Below are 17,773 nucleotides of genomic sequence, written 5' to 3'. Positions count from 1 at the left end.
TCGCTCATTGATGTATCTCTGTCTTCAAGTCTCCTTGGGGGGGGGTTCGTCTGTTTCTTAGTAACCCTAACAGCAGGGATGCTAAATATAGTAGAAAATGCTCCAAAAGATGTTTGTTTTTTTTAAAAAAAAACAAGACAACGCAGACTTCATTTTTTGATGGATCGCCCTTTTCTCTTGTCCCACGCACGGGTTCTGCCTGAAAATCTGCTTAGATTGTTAGAACAGACTTTCGATATGGAGTTTATAATACAGAAGCGTGCAATTGTATCAGAACACCTCCAGATGTGTCATTGATATCCTTTAAATACCCGCCTGCATGAAAACACCTCTGGGTGTGAGAATTTCAATCTCCGCTCAGGAATCAGGGATATAGAAACACACTCGTGTGTGAAAATGTCAGACCGCTCTGTGCTTTAATCAGGCGTCTTAAACCACTTCTAAAAAGCCTCCTGCGTTTTACTACAGAAGCAATGGGCTGTTCTAATACATGTGCACGCTGGTGTATGTGTGTATTTTTACAGACCTAGCACCTGTGGTATAGATACTGCATCACTGTATGTAAAAAACAAACACAAAAATTGACATACAGCCAAGGTGACACAGCCACTCAATCAGGAATGCAGCCCAGCCATTAACAAAGCACTTTTCTTAAGTAGAACATCAGTCAGAATTTACAGCTCTGTTAATCCCTGCAAGTGGAACGCTGCGGCCGGCAATGATATCCCTTGTAAATCTCCGGCATTCAAAACCGCAGAGAGAGGGAAGAGGAGGAGGAGAAGAGCTTCAGATCCTCTGCTAATCATTTTGAGGGGAAGCTGAGTTTAGAACAGAAGGAAGGAAGCACTTTTTTACACAGAGAGAGGGGGAGAGGTAGAGGGAGAGAGAGGAAGAGAGAGAGATAGGGAGAGAGAGAGGGAGGGAGAGAGAGGGAGAGAGAGAGGGGAGGGGGGAGTGGGAGAGAGCAAGAGAGAGAGAGGAAGAGAGAGAGATAGGGAGAGAGAGAGGGAGGGAGAGAGAGAGATAGAGGGAGGGAGAGGGAGAGAGGGAGAGGGAGAGGGAGAGGGAGAGGGAGAGATAGAGGGAGGGAGAGGGAGAGGGAGATGGAGAGAGGGGGGAAGGGGGAGAGGGAGAGAGCAAGAGAGAGAGAGAGGAAGAGAGAGATAGGGAGGGAGAGAGAGAGAGAGATAGAGGGAGGGAGAGGGAGGGAGAGGGAGAGGGAGTGTGAATTTTCCAATATGCTTAACGAAAAACTGACATTGAAAAAAGCGACATTTTGAAAGCTAACATGAAATATATGGCTTCCTTGTGGTAGATTTTTTTTGCGATATCATTTTGCAGTTTAATGGTGTGAAATAAGAGATCTAAATTATGTTCATATATACAGTGTATATATATATATATGTACAGTATATTAATTTTTAATTTTTTTTTTTATGTCTCAATCCTGAAATTGTAGGTGATGTAAAACTTTTGTCCCGAGCTGTACAGTGATATATTTTTGTGTTTTATTTATTTTAGGTGTGTTCCCCTTGGAGATGCAATTCAGTGGCCGGGAGAATCCTAAAAACTACAATCTGGAGCAAGTCTGATCTGAACAAACCTGGTTATGAGACCCTGGCGGTAACTTTCTCCCTCCTGCGTTATTGGAAATAATTGTGTATAGCCGGCAATACACTAGCTGTGCACTAGATGGTGCCATCCACTTTCTAATATTATTATTAAATTATTATTAATTAATCATGTATCATTTATTATTAATTAATGCCACTTTTTTTTACATTATGTTTATGGGAAAACTACAAAGCGGTGGAATGTAATTCAATATGTTAATGCAACATTATTCAGCAGGTTTCGTGCGATAGGTGTTCATTTTATAGGGTGAGGCAAAACTTTTGGCCGGAGCTGTAAGTTTTTCCTGTTTGTCTCCCCAGGCAGGAGGCAAGATGATCGGGGGCGATGGTCGCAGGCGGCGGGGGGTCTGGCTGCTTCTTCTCCTGGGGGGTCTGGCCGTGGCTCTGGGGGGTTCCCTCCTGTCCTGCCCCCCAAAATGCGAGTGTTCCTCCGGCAAGCGGACGGTGTCGTGCGCCCGCAGACGCCTGACCTCCGTCCCGGAGAACATCCCCTCCGACGCGGAGCTCCTGGACCTGAGCAGGAACCGGCTGAAGAGCCTCAGCTCGGAGGAGTTCTCCAACCTGCCCCGGCTCCTGGGGCTCGACCTGAGCGAGAACATAATCTCCGCTGTGGAACCCGGCTCTTTCCGCAACCTGCCCAGCCTCCGCACCCTCCGTCTCCGCGGCAACCGGCTCAAGATCCTCCCGGTGGGCTTGTTCTCCGGCCTCCAGAGCCTCAGGGTCCTGGACCTCCGCGAGAACCAGATCCTGGTGTTCGTCGACCACACCTTCAGGGAGCTCTCGAACCTGCGGCAGCTGGAGGCCGGAGAGAACGACCTGGTCTTCCTCTCCCACCGGGCCTTCTCCGGCCTCCACAACCTCCAGGAGCTGACCCTGGACAAGTGCAACCTCACCTCCATCCCCGCGGAGGCCCTTTCTCAGCTCCACGGGCTGCTCCTGCTGAGCCTCCGACGGCTTGGCAACGTTGGCGGGCTCCAGGACCTTTCGTTCAGGAGGCTGCAGCGCCTCAGGAGCCTGGAGATCAGGCAGTGCCCCTCGCTGGGCACCCTGGCAGGGAACAGCCTCCTGGGGCTCAACCTCACCTCGCTGTCCATCACCGGATGCAACCTGAGCTCCGTCCCCTACCTGCCTCTCCGACATTTGGTCTACCTCCGCTACCTCGACCTCTCCCACAACCCCATCTCTGTGGTGCAGGGCCACCTGTTAGGAGACCTCCTCAGGCTGCAGGAGTTCCACTTGGCCGGCGGCAAGCTGCTAACCGTCGAGCCGGGGGCTTTTCGGGGCTTGACCTACTTCCGGCTGCTCAACGTCTCCTCGAACCTGCTGCCCACCCTGGAAGAGGGGGTCTTCCACTCGGTGGGCAACCTGGAGACCCTCAGGCTGGACGGGAACCCCCTGGCTTGCGATTGCCGGCTGCTCTGGGTGGTCCGCAGGCGGCTGCGTTTGAACTTTGACGGCCGCCAGCCCTCCTGCTCCTCCCCGGAGTTGGCCCGCGGGAGGGAGTTTAAGGACTTCACCGAATCTCAGTTTCCGGGGCAATTCAGCTGCAGGAGGCCCCAGATCTTAGACCGGAAGCCTCAGGACGTCCGAATTGAGGAAGGCAACACGGTTCTGTTCTCCTGCCGGGCAGACGGGGATCCAGCCCCGAGGATCTCCTGGCTCACCCCGCAGAAGGCAGTCCTGACCCCCAGCGGCAGGGTCCGGGTGCTTCTCGACGGGAGCCTGGAGGTCCGGTACGCTCAAGTCCAGGACGGCGGGATCTACCAGTGCGTGGCGAGCAACGCGGCCGGGAATGACAGCCTGCCAGTCAGCCTGCAGGTGCGCGGATTCTCCCTGTCGTCATCGGCAGCACGCAACCGCAGCTCCCTGTACTTCTCGGACCTGCAGCCGACCCCCTTCAACGCCTCTTCCTCTCCGGGGCCCCGCCCCTACCCCTACGACGCCAAGACCCTCGTCATCGCCACCACCATGGGCTTCCTGTCCTTCCTCAGCTCGGTGGCCATCTGCTTCGTCTTCATATTTTTCTGGAGCCGTGGGAAGGGGAAGATTAAACACAACACCACCATTGCCTTCGTGCCACGGGGCGGGGGGGGAGGGGGCGGAGGAGGGGGAGGGGAAGGGGGCGATGGGGCCAAGTTCTCCATGAAGCTCATGTGAGGAGGGCTTTTGAAGCCTGAAACCAAGGACTCAATAGCATAGCCAGTTCACTAGCTAACCTTAAAGGTAGGCTTGGTGGTCCAGTGGTTAAAGAAAGGGGTCTTCATACCAGGAGGTTCCTAGTTCAATCCCGACTCAGCCACCAACTCACTGCGTGCGACCCTGAGCAGGTCACTTCACCTCCTTGCGCTCCGTCCTTCGGATGAGACGTAAAACAAACGAGGTCCCATTGGAAGTGACTCTGCAGCAGTTGTTGATGATGCACCATTCTCCCCCTTATACTCTTTGGATGAAAGCATCCGCTAAACTAATTAATAATGAATAATAATAAAGACCCTTGCTGATTCCCTTGGTTCCTCCCAGTTTTTCCGATGGCAGTTTAATATATAATCAGGGATGGGAGCTCCTGTTGTATCGCAGTTTCACCCAGTCCAGATTTTAATACCAGCTTGATTTTCAACAGCGTGTGTATAGCTCTGGACAAAAGTTTAGCATCCCCCTATAGAATGAACTCATTCTGCTTCATACAGTCGAATGAAACCTGCTGAATAACGTTACGTTAACATATTGAATCGCACACCAGCCGCTTTTGTTTAGTTTTCCCATATATTTAACAAAAAAGAAACCAAAAAAATTGACATTTTGAAATTGAACTGTACTGCTATCATGGCTTCCTTCCTTTTGCGATATTATTTTGTAGTTTATTTGATTTACATGATGTGAAATAAAACATCTAAATTATGTTCCGATGAAATGATATCTCAATCCCCAAATTCTAGGTGATGCAAAACTTTTTCATAGGATGTGGGCGACCTTTTTCATAATGTGCCCCCCCCCCACTGAAACAACTTGCTGCCCCCCTGTAGCTGCCCCCCCCAATAAAACTCCGAACAGCTGCCCCTCTCAAGGACTTAGTATTTTCTAAACAATCTTCATGGAAGCGAAGAAGTGGCTGTTGGAGGTTCGAATACTTGTTCAAATATGCCCTCAGTGAGGGTCCTATACATAAGCAAAGCTATTATTATTATTATTATTATTATTATTATTATTATTATTATTATTATTATTATTATTATTAATAATAATAATAATTGGTTGACATTAGAATGCTTTATTTTGAAAAAGTTTTTAAAAAGGACTCTGTAAATGCACCTTTTTTACTACAATGTTTAGTGTAAAGATATTTTGTGGGGGGGGGGGAAGTGGGGGGCGGTTTTAATGAATGAATTATAAAGCCATATTTAAACCCAGTGCTGTCTGAGTTCTCCTTTCTGATTTCACACAGTATCAATTTACTGTTGCTGGCTCTGAAAATCCATTATCCAGGGCAACTTCCAACTGTTACAAGATATCACATTATTGTTACATACAATTACATTATTTTTTACACACAATTACCCATTTATACAGTTGGGTTTTTACTGGAACAATCTAGGTAAAGTACCTTGCTCAAGGGTACAGCAGCAGTGTCCCCCACCTGGGATTGAACCCACGACCCTCCGGTCAAGAGTCCAGAGCCCTAACCACTACTCCACACTGTATATTTCATAATAACCCATTAATTCATAAGAAAGAGAATTACCTGCAAATGATTCAAAGAATTTGCGTTAAATACTTTTATTGGAGTGTCTCATCATCATTATTATTATTATTATTATTATTATTATTATTATTATTATAGTATTTGATCATTATGATAATTAAATAATGCTTTTCTTTTGGACTTAAAAAAATATACATTAGACATCACTACAGGGCAAAATCTATTGTAGTTGGAGAAAGCAGCTTCCTATATTTAGTTTATAATCCTCTCTTCAGTCTCAGATTGAAGCCATTGCGTTATCTCCTTATAGTATCGATCTAGTGATCGCTTGGACACATCTCAACATTATTTATAGGCACCAGCAGGTTTTTATAGTAAGCAAATCCCATTTACCCAGTTCCTTTAGTGTTGTTTGTTTTTTTTTTATGCTGTGACCTAAAATAACTCAGAAAAGATTAACGCGTCTGACTGCGGATTTAACCCCATTAGGATTAGTTCTCAGGATATGCGCTATTATCAGCCTTTGTCTGCCTGCGGGTCTGTCTTAAAAAAAAATGTCTGAATTGAACCCGCTGCGTCTCCCGCTTCATCTGCTGTATTGAAACGGGTGTCGTGAAATGAAACGGGCTGAATAACGCTACGTTAACGTATTGAAATTACACACCGCTTTGTAGTTTTCCATATAAACGAAAAACTGACCAACAAATTTAAAAATTGGACATTTTTAAATCGGACATGAAATCTTGTACTGCTATTATGGCTTCCTTCTAGTTGCTGCAAAACTTTTGTCCCCGTAGCTTGCAGAGAGGCACCAACCTGATTTGCCGACATACGGGAAACGCTGACTGCCTGTCAGTGAATGCAGGATTATTGACAGGTGTGGTGTGAGTGAGTGGTTGACGGGTCCCCTGAGCTTCCCTTTCCCAGCGATTTCATCGCCTACATCAGCTAAAATGTCATAGAGTCCTCCACTTTAGCGTTCTCAAGGCCCTTTTTACACACACGCACACGCACACGCACACGCACGCACCGCACTAGAATGTCTACCGAACATGAAACAGCCGGCAAATCTCCTTCAGGACCACGGAGAGCTCCACGGTCACCGCATGCAGACGCGCCCGCTCAATACCGACTCGCTAGCACGCCGTATAGTTGAAAAATAGATTTTATTTAATTGAGGTATAAGTTAATCTCTTGAATCATGCTGAAGTAATACACGTGTGCCATTATACCAAAAACAGCATCGTATTGTAAAAGCATAAGCCTCGTGCACAGGGTGATCAGAAAGGAAATGTTTACCAAATCAACACACCACGTCATCGAAGTGGTAAACTTACTCTCGAATCACCCATTGGTTAAAGTAAGAGGGGGGGGGGGGGGGGGGGGGAGCTAAGAAAATCGCTAAGGAGAGCCCCCTCCCCTCCCCTCTCCCCTCTCCCCTCTCCCCTCTTCCCCAGCCATGTGGAACAAGTGCCCAAGGGAAGCTGAAACAATATTATCGGATAATTGACCTCTCCCTCTATCTTATAGTATAAAATGGTTTTTCTTCTGTAATATACTTAATATAATGCTGTACTGGGTAGTTGATTATGTGTTCAAGTTTTCTGAGAGGAGTGACGTAGGGGGTTGCCACGTTAGCCACGCCCATTATACTGCTGTCGGTAGCGGGCATGCGTATTTGTTTTAACGAGTTAACGAGGACAATAAAAATAACTCAGAACTCTCTCTGAATATGTCATATGCTGACCAATATACGTCGAAAAGAGTAATGGGTTCCTTTAGTGGCTGTATCTCGGGGCACTAAAGCCTGGTGTGCAAACTGCGTTTTGCGAAATAACGCCCTCAAAAAAACACAGTGAATGGAGAACACGTTCAATAGAGGAGACAGGGGTGTGCCCACGCCGCGTGATCAATATTTAGCAGACTCTCAAATGAATAACAAACCCAGGGCAGCGTTACAATACCGGCGCCCCTCTCTCCCACCCACACCCTCCCCTCTCTCTCTCCCACCCACACCCTCCCCTCTCTCTCTTTTCTCTCACGCTCACGAGGTGGAGCCTCGGTTTCAATTTCTCAGAGTCGGTATAAAGCAGAAAGCGGGTGTAAGAGAGAAAGAGAGAGAAGGGGCATGAAAACGAGCGAGATACCCAAATCGCAGGGTCCGGTTCAGCTCGATTAGGAAACACAACTGCAGAGGCCCATCAGATAAGGCGGCCTGCCGCTGTATTCAAAGAACGTCATCCTTGGGCGGAAAATTGGGAAGGCAACTTACAAAACATAAGCAAAGATGAGACATCTGATGGTCTTATCGACCTTTCTTCAGCTAGCCGGCGTCCTAGGAGCCGCTGAGAAGCTGCCGAGGCTGAAATTCACCGTTAAAGGTAAGATGTATTTAAGCCTGTCTGTCTGTCTGTATGAAACCAGGATATTTACCCATTGAAACCGAGGCTTCGTTTACAAGGGGGTCCTGGAAACCAATATAAAAAGACCATTGTAATGTCTAGAAAGACAACGTATGAACAACGCAATAAAAACGCGTGGTTCAAACGCAACCAGCCGCGTACAGAGGTCTTAAAATAGCATAAATAAATCATTTATGAATGAGGAAGGAGAAAGAAAGATCATCCAATTCCTTCTTCACACCCTGAGACACACACTTCGGGAGCGGATCGACAGATTGTCCGAATAATATTGTACCAGATTCATCCCAGAGGGCTGGACCGATATAGCGCGTTGTGGAGCAATGGGCTACATTGATGGACAGGCGCTAATCTTTTTGATGCATCCTTTACGGAAAGTCGAAAGCAGCTGTGGTCTGTGTTAAAGACGGTGTTGCATTGAAGGATCCAACTTCACAATATATACCGGCACTGAGGGTCTATCCCCCGAACCCAGCTGCGTGTTTCCCTCTTGCTTTATTTAATAACACGATACGATGGGTTTAAAAGGTTTTAAACCTGTATTAGCAGGGTTTGCGATAGAAACCGGTACTGCTATAATGCTGCTGTAGATAATATATCCGTGCATATTGCACCGTGCATTCACAAGTATGTGTGTCTAGTTTAAAAACACTGGTGTGTGTGTGTGTGGTCGCATTGATGCGGGTGCAACATGTGCGTTGCGATGGGAGGGCTCGTGCTGCAGAACTGCAATGCAGGTGCTCGAGGTGATGATGATGGGACTGCAGCGGCAGCGGCGTGAGCGCGCGCGAGAGAGAGAGAGAGAGGGGGGGGGGGGGGGCGAGCGACTCAAAAAGTTATGAAGCAACAAATGACCTCAATTGAGATGTATAGTCAGTCTGTATATCTGTATATGTGTCAGTGTGTGTGTGTATGTGTGTGTGTACGTGTGTGTGTGTGTGTATAACACATATCTTGTTCCACGTTGAATGACCATCTATGGCTTATATTGCAAAGAGAAAAATAACAAAAATAAAGAAAGAAATAAAAAGCCATATGTAGCACACACTTTCTTCGGGTAAATGGCGCACAACTGACCAATTTCTCAAGCTTCCACAAATTGAACGGTAGCCTCCTGGTCAAGTGTTCATATAAATTGGACAGACTTTTTTTTATCCTGGTTAACATGGCTTATTTCACAATCTACAAATAGGTGTTTCAAGATACTGTATTTCATGATTAAACACAAATGGGCAGACCGCGCCACGACTGACCAATTCGTCTCGCTTAGACATCCCCGGGATGTATCATGTGACCAGCTGAAGCTGCATCTCCCTGTTTCAGTTAAGAGGGACAAGACAGTGTACTCTCTCTTTCTCTCTCTCTTAGTTTTTTCTTTCTTTTTTCTTTCTCTCTTTCTTTCTTTCTTTCTCTCTCTCACTTTCTTTCTCTCTCGCTTTCTTTCTTCCTGTCTCACTTTCTTTCTTTCTTCCTTTCATTCTTTCTTTCTTTCTTTCTCTCTCTCACTTTCTTTCTTTCTCTCTTGCTTGCTTTCTTTCTTCCTGTCTCACTTTCTTTCTTCCTCTCTCACTTTCTCTCTCTCTTCCTCTCCTTCTTTCCTTAATTATTTCCCTCTCATTTCTGTCAGACGCTGTCGGGTTTCACTTCCCCGACCCGGAGACTCACACCACGTTCTTTCACGAGCTGGGGACCGGCTCACTCTACGTGGGCGGGAGAGGCCTGCTCTACGTCCTGCAGTTCACGGAGTCCGATGTGAAAACAACACAGGTGAGCGCCGTTGAAAAGTCTGTCCCCGAGAGAGAGCGAGTCTTGTGCGGCACTCACACAGAACAGAAACGTAACGTCAGCTATGAATCTTCAATGTGCTTTTCTTGACAAAAGACATTTCTTTTTGTTTTTTCAGATTCCAGTGACTGTAAATGAAAAAGCAAAGATGACCTGTCTCTCCAAGCTGAATGTACCGCAGGTAAGCGTGTATGAGAGGAGACTGGACTGATCCCTCCCTCACTCCCTCCCCCAAAAAATGGGTTCTCCCTCCAGTCTAGGGCAGGCTTGAGGCATGGAGACTGATCTACTCCCTCCCTCCCTCCCTCCCTCATCCCCCCTAAGAGAAAGGGTGCTCCCTCCAGTCCAGGGCAGGCTTGAGGCACGGAGACTGAACTGCTCCCTCCCTCCCTCCCTCACCCCCCTAAGAAAAAGGGTGCTCCCTCCAGTCCAGGGCAGGCTTGAGGCACGGAGACTGAACTGCTCCCTCCCTCACCCCCCTAAGAGAAAGGTTTTAGACATGGAGACTGAACTGTAATTTTTCCATGTCACACAGCGACACCAGCTGGCCAACCATTGTAATTGCATCCGAAATGGGGATAGTCATTTGTTGCCCTTTTTCTTTCTCTCAGTCAGAGTGTGAGAACTTCATCACAGTGATTCACAAAGTAAACAGCAGCCTCCTGATCTGTGGGACAAACGCCGGCGCCCCCAAGTGTTGGTTATTGGTAAGTTCAGTTTAAAGGCCAAATAGAAAGATAGGTGTCATTTAAAAAAAAGAAAACAACATAAAACCGTGTTGGTTTGGAAGGTGGCTCCCCCTATCTGTCATGTGAGGGTACTGCAGATCTATGGTTTGGTTTAGCCACTGTAATTTCACAGTATTTCAAGATATTTAATAAGTAAAAATAATATGATTAAAACATATATATATATATATATATATATATATATATATATATATATATATATATATATATATGTGTGTGTGTGTGTGTGTGTGTGTGTGTGTGTGTGTGTTGTCATATTCCAGATTGATCATTTTATTATACAAGAAATGTTCCTAAATGTTTCAATGCGTCACTGAATAACAGTAAATGCTACATTTCACTGAAATTCGTGATAACTGTGAAAAAAAACACAGCCTTAGATATAAGTGACGCCTCACCTGATGGGATGCTAAACATAAGCCTTATTGTGCTTGCAGGTCAATGGGACAGAACTGACTGACAGTACCGCCAGCGGCCTGCAGGTGGTGCCAGCTGACATCTCACCACCCTTCCCCTCGCAGCGCGTAGTCTCTCTCTCTGCAGGTACTGTACGGGCTGGGGGAATCGCGCTGCAGTACCGCTAGAGGACACTAGGGGGCATGTTTTTTTTTATCCTTATGATGTTTGGAATCTGAGATAATCTTATTGCAAGTACTCAAAATAAATACATGTATTAAATAAATAAAAACAATCACTCAAACTGTATTTTTATTACATATTGTAAAATCTAATCCTGTATTACTGTGTTATTATTATTATTATTATTATTATTATTATTATTATTGCGATCACAAAGTAATTGCACATGTGATATAAAAGTAAGTTTACATGCATTGTTTCAGAGGGCAGTCTCTACTCTGCTTTGTCTGCGGCGGGATCGTTCAATGGCTCACTCCGCAGGACCTACAGCCACAGGAAGTTGCTCAAGAACGAAGACAAGTGGCTGCAGAGTAAGTGTCCCGGGACCCCAGCGGCAGGGAGGAGGGGGGAGGGGGGGCGGTTGGGGTAACACTGTACTACACAATAGCACTTACTAAACATTCTTGAAGGAGCGCGATCCAAGCTCATTGTCTTTTTATTCTTGTCGTCCCTCGCTGGGTTCAGGGATGGGAATAAGACTTCATCCAACTTACCAGTGCAATGGGATCACATGACCCACATGAGCGGGACTCCGTTCACCTACAGCGCTGCGTTGGAAATGTCTGCACACCCTGGAAATTGACAACGCTGTGATCTCTTCTGAATCTCTTTCAGATCCGCAGTTTGCCGGGTCTGCCCTGGTCCCAGGCAATGAGAAACACAAGGAAGAGGCTTACTTCTTCTTCAGTGAGCTCAACAAGACAGCCAGCGTGGACGAAGAGCCTCACCGTGCGAGAATAGGACGAGTCTGCATGGTACAGCCAGCCAGATAGACTCCTCTGCCATGGCACACGGCTTTACAGCTTCAATCAGACTCCCTGCTAATCGAATAAGGGATTTTATTTCTATGCAAGTCTGTTGCCTCCTTTCCACTGTCTGACCCCCCCTCAATGAAGTCTATTATTATTGAAATGATCATGAGCCAGGAGTTTGAGCAGGGTTAGAAACTCACACTAGCCCTGCTGCTGCTGCTGCTGCAACCAGTCCTGGGGTTCAGAACTCCCCTCAATGAAGTCTATTATTATTAATATTGAAATGATCAGGAGCCAGGAGTTTGAGCAGGGTTAGAAACTCACACTAGCCCTGCTGCTGCTGCTGCACCCTGTCCTGGGGTTCAGAACTCCCCTCAATGAAGTCTATTATTATTAATATTGAAATGATCAGGAGCCAGGAGTTTGAGCAGGGTTAGAAACTCACACTACCCCTGCTGCTGCTGCTGCACCCAGTCCTGGGGTTCAGAACTCCCCTCAATGAAGTCTAGTATTATTAATATTGAAATGATCAGGAGCCAGGAGTTTGAGCAGGGTTAGAAACTCACACTAGCCCTGCTGCTGCTGCTGCTGCAACCAGTCCTGGGGTTCAGAACTCCCCTCAATGAAGTCTATTATTATTAATATTGAAATGATCAGGAGCCAGGAGTTTGAGCAGGGTTAGAAACTCACACTTGTAGCCCTGCTGCACGGCGACCGATGTTGCTGCTAAGCTCTGACTATAAGATGTTCCCTACGCTCTTGGCAGGTGGATGAAGGAGGAGTCAGGAATGCGCTCCCGGATTCTTGGACCACGTTCCTGAAGGCGCGGGTGATGTGCGGGGTCCCCTCCAAGCCCCAGCAGTTCAATCAGCTCCGAGAGGCGTACGCGTTGACGGGCGAGAGGGGCGCTGCAGGATTGCTCTACGGCATCTTCTCAAACGCATGGTGAGAAGCTTTTAGACTGTTACAATAGGGGTGTGCATATGCACTGTGAGACAGGAGAGCTTATACTCTCCCTCCCTCTGCTCTGAGAAAGAGAAAAGGAGGCTCTTATACTCTCTGAACAGCCTCCCTCTGATCTGTGCTCGTGGAGCAGAGAAAGAGAAAGGGAGGCTCTTATACTCTCTGAACAGCCTCCCTCTGCTCTGTGCTGGTGGAGCAGAGAAAGAGAAAGGGAGGTTCTTATACTCTCTGAACAGCCTCCCTCTGCTCTGTGCTGCAGTTACTTTCTTTTTCATAAACAGTATTTTTTTTTTCTTCTGTCCTGTTTCAGGAACACCACTGTGGTCTGTGTCTACTCCATCGGGGAAGTCAATCAGGTCTTTCAGACCTCCAAACTGAAGGGCTATAGCAACACTCTGCCAGCACAGCGACCTGGAACGGTGAGACTGAACTGCTCCCTGCCTCCGTCCCTCACTCCCCTAAGAGAAAGGGGGCTCCCTCCAGTCCAGGGCAGGCTTGAGGCACGGAGACTGAACTGCTCCCTCCCTCCCTCCCTCACCCCCCTGAGAGAAAGGGTGCTCCCTCCAGTCCAGGGCAGGCTTGAGGCACAGAGACTGAACTGCTCTCTCCCTCCCTCCCTCACCCCCCTAAGAGAAAGGGTGCTCCCTCCAGTCCAGGGCAGGCTCCTGCATTCTTAATTTCCATTATTCAATTATTATTTCCTTCTTTTTCTGCGCAGTGCCTTTTTAAGAACACAACCAGCAGTCTGCCGTGGAAAATCTTAGGGGTCATTCGGGACCACCCAGAAATGGAGGACCTGATCTATCCGCTGGGTCAACGGCCGCTGGACCTGCCGACCACTGACCGCTACACCAGGACCGTGGCCTCCAGCGTGCAAGGGGTTAACGAGGAGGTCTACAGCGTGCTGTACCTGGGCACAGGTGAGAGTCAGCCCTAATTCTATAACAAACACAGTGGTGTCACTTAATAGGGCCGGTTACGTTTTGATTTCTTTGATAGGAGGAAACAAAAATTAAGTTTTAAAGTGAAAAAATGTGGAAATTAAACACAGGCAAGTTGAAGAGAGTGAAGTTGATTTCTTTTTCATTTTTTTGTAGCCTCGCCTCCTAGAATGTTAGGATTGAGACATCATTAAAAAAAAAAAAAAAACTGTATGAAGTGATAGGGTTAGGGTTAGGGTTAGGGTTAGGGTTAGGCAGTTTGAAGGGATTAGGGTTAGGGTTAGGGTTAGGGTTAGGGTTAGGGTTAGGCAGTTTGACTAGATTGAATTCTTGCTTCTCTTTCACAGACTCGGGGAAGGTGCTGAAGGTGCTGCACAGCAGCGAGGAGGCCTTCATCATCTCTCAGTACAGACTCTTCAGAGACGAGGCTGCTGTCACTGCCATGGCTATCGATGACAGCACGGTGATTACACACTCACACACACACACACACACTCGCTTCCACACTCACACACACACACACACACTCGCTTCCACACTCACACACACACACGCACGCACGCACACACACTCACACACACACACACACACACACACTCGCTTCCACACTCACATACACACACGCACGCACGCACACACACTCACACACACACTCACTCACACACACTCACTTCCACACTCACACACACACACACACTCACTTCCACACTCACACACACACGCACACTCACGCACACACACACTCACACACACTCACACACACACACACTCACACACACACACTCATGCACACACACACACAACTTTGTTTATAGTGTTCATGAGGCTTTTGATTTGACTGCCATGTAATTGAATATATATATATATAAAAATATGACATTTATTACATCTCTTTCAGTATCTCTTAAACTATCCCTTAACAAATAACGAAACATGTTAGTGATCAAAAAAACAAAATACATTTTGCAACCCTAGCCTTGGTTTTGTAACGTGGAGTTGGTTAAGGACGCGCTCTGAGATGCTGACCCCGTATCTCCTCTCCAATCTCCCTCCAGGGCCACCTCTATGTCGGAACCTCTCTGGAAGTGCGAAGGATCCCGTTGGCTGACTGTGGTCGCTACGGCGACACCTGCAGGGGGTGTGTCCTCTCGCGTGACCCCTACTGCGGATGGGATTTGACCAATCAGAAGTGTTCCCCCATCCCGCGGGGATACAACACCAGTGATGGGTACGGAGGGTAACAGAAATTGGGGAGGCATTGATCCCTCACCCCCCTAAGAGAAAGGGGGCTCCCTCCAGTCCAGGGCAGGCTTGAGGCACGGAGACTGAACTGCTCCCTCCCTCTCTCCCTCACCCCCCTAAGAGAAAGGGGGCTCCCTCCAGTCCAGGGCAGGCTTGAGGCACGGAGACTGAACTGCTCCCTCCCTCCCTCCCTCCCTCACCATCCTAAGAGAAAGGGTGCTCCCTCCAGTCCAGGGAGGGCTTGAGGCACGGAGACTGAACTGCTCCCTCCCTTCCTCCCTCCCTCCCTCCCTCACCATCCTAAGAGAAAGGGTGCTCCCTCCAGTCCAGGGAGGGCTTGAGGCACGGAGACTGAACTGCTCCCTCCCTTCCTCCCTCCCTCCCTCACCATCCTAAGAGAAAGGGAGCTCCCTCCAGTCCAGGGCAGACGTATTTTAGAGCTCTTTTATTAAAATCAAAACCAAACCCTGTGCTTTTTTGTTTTCTCTGGCTTTCTTGCAGTGATTTTCTCCAGAATCTGGACTATTCCAACGCCTCCATCTGTGGAAATGCTGCAGGTGAGTACAATTCTGTGACCATGAGTGTGAATACAGGAGAAGTAACAAGACGTGGTAACACACAGGGGCTCATCTGTATCCAAAAAGAGACTAAGGGGGTGAGCTATGCATCATCAACAACTGCTGCTGCTGCTGCTGCAGAGTCACTTCCAAAAGGACCTTGTTTGCGTTCCTAAACCACTCTGCTTCCCCTCCTCAGACCTCCAGCCCCAGAGAACCAGCCCCAGAGAAGTGATCCTGGATTCGGACAGCCCGATCCTGCTTCCCTGCCCCGTGCGCTCCCATCACGCGGTCTACACCTGGGAGAAAGACAACTGCATCAAGAGCTACACCTGTCCCGTCACGGGAGAGTCCTGCCTCCTCGTCTCCACCGAAGACCTCCCCATGGACCCGGGCGTCTTCCGCTGCTCCGCGCTGGAGGACGGCTTCAGGGAGGAGATCGTGTCTTACAGGCTGGTCTTTAACAGCGCCCCCCTGTGGGCACCGTCTGCAGCACTGGCCGCGCTCTGTACAGCTTTGGGCTCTGCGCTAATGTGGGTGTAATACAGGGATCGGAATAAGACTCCTGTTGCATAGCAGTTAGATCCGTTCCTGGTTTTATTAGGGGTTTAATGAGACAGCCTGAGCTTGTTGCTAAGCTAATTATATATATATATATATATATATATATATATATATATATATATATATATATATATATATATATATATATATATATATAGACACACACACACACAGCAGTGTGCACGTGTATCAGAACACCCCATTGCTTCTGTAATTTTGATTTGATGTGTGTCTGAAATCAAACCACTGGTACTGAAAATCTTGGAAAAATTGTCCAAACAGGCAAATTAGCGACTGTCTAATTGAATTGATGACTTTAATAGGCAATTCATTTAAAACAGTAAAGAGAAAAGGAACACAGAGCCACACACGGTAAAACGCAGGAGACTTTTTAGAAGTGGTTTAAGACGCCTGATTAAAGCACAGAGCGGTCCGACATTTTCACACAGGAGTGTGTTTCTATATCCCTGATTACTGAGCGGAGATTGAAATTCTCACACCCTGAGGTGTTTTCATGCAGGCGGGTGTATAGAGGATATCAATGACACATCTGGAGGTGTTCTGATAAATTTGCACGCTGCTGTACATGCATTAACGTGCATTTTGCACATGATTACAGAACGCAGTGCAGATCGCGTATAAACTAGACTGGCGCTCGTCTGACCTTGTGCATGCAATGAGAAAGCAGAGCGCCAGTTTAATTAATGCGGGCGCCCACACGAGGGCGCTGTTGTGCAGGTCATTTTTTCTGCACAAACCCAGCTCTCCTAGAATCAGTATCTTTTCAAAGTGTTTTCTAACTCATGCAGCCGTGCCAAACGCTTTACTGTTGCACATTCTTCGACGGCGACTTTTCTACGCTTGTAAACTTTTTGTCGGTGTGCCAAATTCCTTCTTGCACTACATTCCACGATTTCTACATCTGAATTGTGTCATCTTTGTATTAAAAACGGCTGTGTTCTCACCTAGCAACAGACTAACCAATCCCTTATGGTTAATCTAATCGATTTTGTACAGTATTAATCTAGTGGAGGGGGGAGAAACAACATGTCTTATGGCGCCCTCTATGGCCCATTTGGTGGTAGTGCTAAAATAAGATCAGGTTCAGAATTCTGTCAAAGCTTAGTTTTGCTCTGCTTGTGGTATTGGAGACAGACAGACAGGGTTTTAAATATCGCAACAGCAAACTCCACATCTGGAATTAGGCATAGCACTTTATAATGTTTCAGTTACCAGGGAGTTGCGCCATCTCTTGTCAAAATGATGAAATTGCTGTGTTTTTTTTATACTATAAATTAAATGCCACCTAGCGGCCAAACATTGCAATTACCTTGCAGTCCGGCGTATAGAAATCGCAGTGACGTGTGCGGTGAGGCGAGAGAGCTGGAAGGAGGTGAAGATGCTCACAGCTGTACATTAATAATAATAATAATAATAATAATAATAATAATAATAATAATAATGTGTTTATCACAAATAAAGACGCAGAGAGACGGATATATGATAGACAACTAATATATATATATATATATATATATATATATATATATATATATATATATATATATATATATATATATATATATATATATGTATATATATATAACAGTTAACCTTGGACTCTGCAGAGAGACCAGCAAAGAGAGTTACAGCCGTCCAGTCTGGAGAGTGGAAGAGACTGGAAATCTGCCCAAAGCTTGTGATAAGGTTATAGATAGCTAAACACGCTTCATGCATTTTCTTCTGTATAAAGTATGTATTGATAATAATAACATAGTGTACTCAATTGTATTCCAAATTACTGAAGAAAGCCAAGTTTGTATACAT

The 17,773-nt window shown here is 46.8% G+C and overlaps 2 protein-coding genes across 4 annotated transcripts in view; both read left to right on the top strand.

The window, feature by feature from the left end:
• The window catches only part of LOC117395622 (leucine-rich repeat and immunoglobulin-like domain-containing nogo receptor-interacting protein 1), a 14,507-nt gene extending 9,525 nt beyond the window's left edge, over nt 1-4,982 (top strand). For all 3 annotated transcript variants that reach the window (XM_059006402.1, XM_059006403.1, XM_059006401.1), the window contains exons 2-3: nt 1,522-1,623; nt 1,935-4,982. In XM_059006402.1, coding sequence (XP_058862385.1) covers nt 1,947-3,791 — 1,845 coding nt within the window. In that variant the 5' untranslated portion in view covers nt 1,522-1,623; nt 1,935-1,946 and the 3' untranslated portion in view covers nt 3,792-4,982. The remainder of the gene's footprint in view (nt 1-1,521; nt 1,624-1,934) is intronic.
• A 2,428-nt stretch (nt 4,983-7,410) lies between these two features.
• On the top strand, nt 7,411-16,480 carry LOC117971314 (semaphorin-7A-like). The gene is made up of 14 exons (XM_059006014.1): nt 7,411-7,715; nt 9,382-9,521; nt 9,658-9,720; nt 10,151-10,246; nt 10,726-10,831; nt 11,131-11,238; nt 11,543-11,682; nt 12,446-12,624; nt 12,953-13,061; nt 13,361-13,562; nt 13,931-14,046; nt 14,639-14,811; nt 15,327-15,382; nt 15,582-16,480. The coding sequence occupies exons 1-14, from the start codon at nt 7,622-7,624 to the stop codon at nt 15,923-15,925; spliced, it is 1,926 nt and encodes a 641-aa protein (XP_058861997.1). The 5' UTR covers nt 7,411-7,621; the 3' UTR covers nt 15,926-16,480.
• Nucleotides 16,481-17,773: the final 1,293 nt, after the last annotated feature.

The sequence above is a fragment of the Acipenser ruthenus genome, chromosome 32 (assembly GCF_902713425.1).
Source record: "Acipenser ruthenus chromosome 32, fAciRut3.2 maternal haplotype, whole genome shotgun sequence".
Taxonomy (NCBI): Eukaryota; Metazoa; Chordata; class Actinopteri; order Acipenseriformes; family Acipenseridae; genus Acipenser; species Acipenser ruthenus.
The sequence above is the reverse complement of the archived record's forward strand: the minus strand, read 5'-3'. Positions and strand labels throughout refer to the sequence as shown.

Bases quoted from the DNA above. Each gene is read 5' to 3' on its own strand.
- LOC117971314 (XM_059006014.1), top strand. From the start codon at position 7,622: ATGAGACATCTGATGGTCTTATCGACCTTTCTTCAGCTAGCCGGCGTC. The intron at 11,683-12,445 runs GTACAGCCAGCC...CGCTCTTGGCAG, and splicing joins GAATAGGACGAGTCTGCATG to GTGGATGAAGGAGGAGTCAG. The intron at 13,563-13,930 runs GTGAGAGTCAGC...TCTCTTTCACAG, and splicing joins CGTGCTGTACCTGGGCACAG to ACTCGGGGAAGGTGCTGAAG.